At 41.0% G+C, this 7,111-nt stretch overlaps 1 protein-coding gene across 1 annotated transcript; it reads right to left on the bottom strand.

The window, feature by feature from the left end:
• Nucleotides 1–418: 418 nt before the first annotated feature.
• On the bottom strand, nucleotides 419–6,315 carry LOC148152206 (uncharacterized). Its single transcript, XM_087993976.1, has 3 exons — nucleotides 5,480–6,315; nucleotides 2,702–2,807; nucleotides 419–696 (listed from the first exon to the last, which is right to left on the bottom strand). The coding sequence occupies exons 1-2, from the start codon at nucleotides 5,963–5,965 to the stop codon at nucleotides 2,733–2,735; spliced, it is 561 nt and encodes a 186-aa protein (XP_087850102.1). The 5' UTR covers nucleotides 5,966–6,315; the 3' UTR covers nucleotides 419–696; nucleotides 2,702–2,732.
• Between the last annotated feature and the right edge of the window lie 796 nt (nucleotides 6,316–7,111).

Below are 7,111 nucleotides of genomic sequence, written 5' to 3'. Positions count from 1 at the left end.
TCAACCCTAGGGCATCAATGTGGATTTCACCAGTTTCCTCATTTCCCCTCCCCCCAATCTTACCTCAGTTCCAACCTTCCAGCTCAGCACTGTCCCCATGACCTGTCCTACCTGCCAATCTCCCTTGGCAATACGTATTATAAACAGTACGTATTGATGATAAACAAAACATCTGGATCTCTCATGAACACCACCTCCCCCCCTCCCCCATCCCCCCACCCCCTCCACCACCCCACCACAGAAGGGACACTTTCAAAGGAAAAGTGTTTGGAGACACATCATCATATGTAATGTTAGCCTACAGATGATCTCATAAAGGGAATACAATCTTAGATATAAAGCAGGGTTCAGTGGCACTAAACGGCACACATTCTTTGAATAATAGGGAAAAGAAAGAGACCAATACAGTTATAATCTATTGTGTTTTATTTTAGTGCCAAAACTGGGTAAAAAAAATACATAAAAAATTGAATTTTTCTTTGATTCTTTGTTTGTCTCTCCACAGATGCTGTCAGAACTGCTGTGTTTCTGTTTTTCCTTCGGTTTTCCAGCATCCACAATATTTTGATTTTATTTATAGGTAGAGAGGCTTGATACATGAATCTTTCAATATCTTGCAACGTGGCAACAGTGGTCTGACAGCTAAAGTTCAGCAGAATTTTACCAACTTGTGATTTAGCTCAAAATGTGAACACCCTGTGGAAAAATAAATTCAAAATATAATCTAATTCTGAGAACAGTGGATGTTGTCAAACATACTATCTCATAAGAACTTGTCAGTTTTAATTCATCAGAGTTCTATGTGTTTGCAGTAAATTCTTGTCCTCTTCTTTACTGATGTTTCTGAATTACATTACAATGCGATACCATGTAGCTGACAGTTTTCTGTTATGCTACCACAAATGCCTAGTTCCACATTCATTTTTAAAATTTTTATCCTTTAGTTTATCAATATTTTGAAATGTTCCCATTGGACAATGTCTCACAGTTCCTGGATCAGAAATCTGACGGTGCTCATTCCTGAGCGGCATGATTGAGCTGAAGGCTGGGGTCAGGGGAATGGTCATGGCTTAAAAATCCCTAGCCTGGTGATTAGGGGTTGGAGGGATGGCCTCCAGGAATGTAGAGATTGAGAGAGTTGGGAGGGGAGTGAGGGTGGTCAGACTCAAGAAAATCAGAGCTGGGAGATTTGCTGAGAGGGAAGATTGAAAGTTGGACATTTCAAAGCTGCAGAAGTTGGGATTGGGGTTGAGGTAGGAGCTGTGGATGGTCCGGAGCAATTAATTTCAAAATTATTCTTCAGTATAGAGTGAGAAAAGCAGTCCTTCTCCTCCTGAGTCTAAATATGTTTCTGTTATTGACCTTGCTGTTTGCAGTCTCTCTGTGTAATTGATTTCCCTCAGTGCATGCTGGAATGGTGCCAGCTGCCTCAGAGCAAACCACTCTTCCTGTGGGGACCAAAGCAGCTTTATCCTCTCATTTGCAGACACTAAAACATTAATAATTCAGGTACAAGGAAAGCAAACCTCCTGCATAACATCACCCAGTACAGCTAATGTCCTGTTTTACCACAATTTTGGGAACTTCAAAGGATATGTAATAACTTGAAAAATGGCTTTAATTTCTACACCAATTGTGCTCTAATTATCCTTTACTACATCGCTGTTGAGAATCATAATTATGCCCACCAACATTTGTGGTTTGTCTTGAGGTGCCCTCATTGTCTCATTCTTATGTTGGCAGTGTACACCACTCCCAGTGAGGTCTACTCATCTACAGCCCTGGGTGCTCCAATTGCCATGCCCAAGCACCACCCCACCACGTGACACTGATATAACCCAGGGCAACACAGTGGCTCAGTGGTCAGCATTGCAACTTCATGGTGCCAGGGACCTGGGTTCGATTCCAGCCTTGGATCACTATCTCTGTGGGGTTTGCACATCCTCCCCATGTCTGTGTAGGTTTCCCTTGGGTGCTCTGGCTTCCTCCCACAAGTCCAAAGATGTGCAGATTATGTGGATTGGCCATGGGAAAATAGAAGGTTGGCTTAGGGGGGTGGTTCTGGATGGGATGCTCTTTGGAGTGTCAGTGTGAACTCAATGGGCCAAATGGCCTGCTTCCACACTGTAGGGACTCAATGATTCTGTTCCTAATAGGACAGGCCTCCTGGAGACTGATTAATAATTGACTCCCTCAATAAGAATGTACAGGATACAATGTCAGTGTTGCATTATCCTGGTGTGTTTCAGGAAATGAAGCTAGTAAGGTGCTGCTTTGGGAGCCCAGGTTAATAAGCTTTGCTCAATCTACTGAGAATGACATTTTTACCACCTTGTAAGGAAATACCAGCGATTATAACTTTGGCTACAATTTTCCCCCTTCTCTGCCAATATTAGAACATGTTATCACAACCTCGTCACTCAATGCAACTCAAATTGGGAACTGTGCACATGGGCTCCTTACTCATATGAAACTGAGTGATCGTCACTGTAAACCTAGTACAAGAAATTCTAATTATTAAACATAGCAAGTTAACAAAACACTGATAGGCAGACCATGAAATAGTTCTTCATCTTAAAATGAAGTATCCGAAATGTAACTTGAATAAATTATATTTTATTATGGAAATCGATTATCTCAATTTCTAGTTTTCATTTGAGAATTTGGACTGATTGTCCAATTCACTGAAAGATGATCTTACCAAAGGAGAAAAAGAATCTGCTCAGCAATCATTATTTCAACAGAATGATTCCAAGCATTGCTGCAGCCATAAAGGACATGCCCGTTGCAACTGCAGTCATGAAACCCTGTAAAACAAAACATTAAAATAAACAGATGGCTATATAACAAAATGTGGAAAAAAATTATGTAAAATCTTCACTGATTTTTCCTAAATGTTTCTTCTGTTCTTATTCCACATCAACAACCCCTGCCCCACACAAACAAATGTATATATTTTTTAAAAATTAAAGTGAAATATTGAAAATGTTGCACATTAAAAGTGAAAGAGAAAGTGCTGGTGTAACTGGACCAATTCCCATACCTTAGCTACCGCAAATGGAAAGCACCACCTAGTGAGCTGAGTAGAAACGACAAAGTTGTTATATCCTGTTACTTGTTACTCATTCAGTTCTTCTTTCTGGTTTTCTATAGAACATTGTTCATATATATTTCAAAGGCTTTCATTCTACCCTTTCATTTTCTGTTTTTTTTTATTACATATGTAGTTATTTTTCAATCCATCTCTTTCCTAAATCTTATGCATGTGAGTTTTTATCAGATGGTTATGTTTTGGATTCTTTCCGTTCATAGTAAAAATAATATCATGAGATAGGACGTGTCACCTCCTGCTAGTTCTGCCCAGCATAAGTCAATGTGACTTGGTTACCATGGGGATACACCACACAGGACAACAGCTACTGAAATCCAAATACTAAGAATACCTGAAAAGAAAAAATGAAGCATTTGGCTTCGCTATGGTTAGATTTACAGATCCCTGGGCAGTGTGACTCAAAACCCTGCATGCAGAAAGAGAAAGAGAAGCTGTTCTCTGTTAGCTACCCGGCTGGATGCTAGAGAAACTGTGTCCTCTCTGTGAAGAGATGTAAGCTGACAGAGATTTAAGATCATTGGAAGATTCACCTTGGAGAGGCTGGGAGAAGGAATCATCTCAATGGATTTTGATGAGGACACTTCAAGAAATCTCAGAACAACAATTTCTGATGAATGGTCATTGACCTGAAATGTGAACTCTGTTTCTCTACTCTGATGCGTCCTTACTTGCTTAATTGTTATTTTTCTTGATACAGTTTTCCATCATCTGGCATATTTTGCTTTTCTATGTACATCAAGCACCAGAGAGATGACAATAGTTTAAGATGGCAGCTGTAAACACCTTATCAGGGGCAGTTAGGGATGGGCACTAAATGCTAGCCTAGCCAGCAATGCCCACTTCCAATGAAAGAATTTTAAAAAGAAATTAACTCTGAATTTTCTTTGAAATATGAATGTTGTAAATTCAGCATAAAGGAAATAAGATTTTTACTGAGGAAACTACACATGGTTTAACCATACAAGTATAGCTTAGAAGCCACTATCAAGAGGACCCAAGCATCACTAACGTTTTGATAAGATCAATTGTAAATATTAGCTTCCTGGCAATGGAAAGAATGCAACAGAATGCTATTGCGTATTATAACAGGATATAATATTCTGTTATTATAACCGAATGCTTGTTACATAATATTCTATATCATTATCCAAACTGTCAGCATTACATCTAGCCATTAAAAAATATGAATCATAGAACCCCTGTAGTGTGGAAACAGGCCCTTTGGCCTGACAAGTCCACACCTACCCTCCAAAGAGAAACCCACCCAGATCCATTTCCCTATTCTATTAATCTATATTTACCCCAACTAATGCACATAACCTACACATCCCTCAACACTATGGGCAATTTAGCATGGCCAATTCACCTAATGTGCACATCTTTGGACTGTGGGAGGAAACCAGAGCACCTGGAGGAACCCCATGCAGACATGGGGAGAATGTGCAAACTTCACACAGACAATCGCCCAAGGCTGGAATCGAACCCGGGTCCAAATATGATTGTGTTCTTTGAGTAATCACACTTTATCTGCAAGAGAGCAAGAATATGAATCTATTCAGTGTTAATGTAATAACTTTTAAAATAAGTGTTTTACCGGAGAGGCAGGTAATCAGTGAGACTTCCCTTATCTCTATCCTTTAGCACTTCTCTCACCATCACAATCTTTTTAATCTTGTACATCAATTAAACCAGAAACATAGTTAGTAGATTTACTATTTTCAGATTTTGTAATCATGTTTGATTGATGTTCCTGCACATGCAGAAAAAAAAGGAAGTACTGAATGAGATTGGGAAAAGTAATTGTAGAGGAAAAATTGGATAACAGTATTGATTTGATGTGCAAATTGCCCTCAACATCTTACTCTTTTACTCTTATGGTTACAATTTACAATACTGAAGCAAAAACAATCACAGGGCTAATGGTAAACACCAAGGAGATGGGACTAATTCAGATGGCTTCTTCATATTGCTAGCACAGGCATGATGGGTTGAATGATCTCCTCCTGTGCTCTTATTGTAGCAATCGGCTTACCCTTTTTGTTTCTTGTGAATTCCTTAAAGCAGAAACCGAGGAAAGGTGCTTTTCCCTCCATTTTTCAACTTTAATTGTTATAATTCCTTGTGGTTAAAAGTTGGAGTCACAAAAAGGTCTTTGCTTACGGCGATCTGTTTGAAAAGCTTAAGCCATTGCATTGCAATAATTCTTCAATCGCACTGTGATATTTCAAGACTGAGACACCAACCTCCTGTATTCTCAGACAGGTCTTCACTCCCTGTTCCCAGGTTTACCTCACTTGATCCATCCTGGGACAAGACTCTGTCGAGATCGCTGTATCACTTTCTAACAAGGGCTCTAGAATAACTTACCCACTTCTTGGGCTGGCAGTGGTCACACGCCTGGCGGAGCTGGACAAGGCAATCTGTCACACAGTCAGTCAGCAACAACATTTCCTCTTGGCCGGGACCCTCAGGGACAACTTTCTGGACGACAATAACGATGAGAGCCAGGCAAGCAAAGACGCGTCCAAAGTTCTTTTGCCCATCTTCAAAAACCTTGACAAAAACGGCGCGGATGACCCGTGACCCTTCCGTGACACTTGTGATATTGCCCTGAGACACCATGTCTCTGAGGCGGTTCATGGTCTCTGTCGGTAGTAGCACCGAGTCCTGGAAAGGTTGCTCCTGGGGCTCGCCTTGTGCTCTCACCCTCGTGCTCGCCTCGATCAGCTCCCGCGCGAGGGAGCCGCACTCCCTCCGCACATCCTGCTCGGTTTTCCTCACTGAGATCTGCAGGAGATCCTTCACTGTTTTCTCCAGCAGATAGGATGTATCCCTGTCTTGGCAGTTGCTCATGGTCAGAGTGTGAAGACCAGGTTTCGGCTCAATGGTTGCCCACGGTTGCTTAATAATATGACCCTGGAACTTCAGTCGAAGGGACCGAAACCGGTTGGAATGAGCTCCAAGCGGAAACTAAAGGCACTTGGTGAAAAGAAAATTCCAAGTAGGGGAAATTAATGCACCTCACACGGAAACATTTGGACATTTTATCTGAAGGCACCGCCTCCTTCTTGGCCCCACATTCGCATTGAATTTGAAACTCTGGTAGTCAACTCACGTAGCAATTTGAACCTAAATATCCAAGGTTTGTCATGGGATGTGAGATTATTTGACCCATTGCTGGAGGCACAGGATCCTTGGTTATATTTGCATAAATCTGGCATAGGGTCGTAGAACTCTTCAGCAGGGAAACGTACCCTTTAGTCCAACCTAAATTAATCCAGTCTCATTTGTCAGCTTTTGGACCATATCCCTCTAAACTCTTCCTATTCATATTCCCATCCAATTGCCTTTTGAAATGTTATAATTATACTACACTACTTCCTCTGTTAGCTCATTTCATACACATACACACCACCCTCTGCATGAAAAAGTTGGGGATTTCCAGTTGCCAAGTTTACATATTCTGATCAATGGAAATAATAGCTGGTGAGAATTCCTGAGAGTATTTCTGATCCACCCGAATATTTGTGTGCATACATTTGGCATTGAATACTTTCAGAACAAAAGATCATTCAGCTTGGTCTGCCTATGCTGGCTTTCTTCAAGAACAGGGCGAAAGTGAGGACTGCAGACTTTGGAGATCAGAGTCATGATTACAGTGGTGCCGGAAAAGCACAGCAGTCAGGCAACATCTGAGGAGCAGGAAAGTCAATGATTTGGGCAAAAGTCCTTCATTAGAATGCTGCCTGATCTGCTGTGCTTTTCCAGCACCACTCTAATCTTGACTCTCTTCAAGAACAACCCACCTGGTACCTACCCCAAGCTCTGCCCTCCCAAACATTCTTGCTTTCCCTATAGCCTTACAATTGTTTATCTTTGGATGCTTACCAATTAATATTTCCCTGAGGAAGGTAGAAGAATAGATTTATATTAAAACAGGATGAAATGTGGTTAAACCACATGGAGAGTTTTGCATGCGGTTTTGGTCATCCTCTTATA

This window comes from Chiloscyllium plagiosum, unplaced genomic scaffold (assembly GCF_037043375.1).
Source record: "Chiloscyllium plagiosum isolate Xiang-an unplaced genomic scaffold, Cpla_swu_hap1 HiC_scaffold_1, whole genome shotgun sequence".
NCBI lineage: Eukaryota > Metazoa > Chordata > Chondrichthyes > Orectolobiformes > Hemiscylliidae > Chiloscyllium > Chiloscyllium plagiosum.
Note: the sequence above shows the minus strand (reverse complement) of the source record. Positions and strands in the feature narration are given on the sequence as shown.

Coding starts and splice junctions, on each gene's coding strand:
- LOC148152206 (XM_087993976.1), bottom strand. CDS start 5,965: ATGAGCAACTGCCAAGACAGGGATACATCCTATCTGCTGGAGAAAACA. Junction 2,808..5,479: donor ACTGCCAGCCCAAGAAGTGG/GTAAGTTATTCT, acceptor TTTGTTTTACAG/GGTTTCATGACTGCAGTTGC.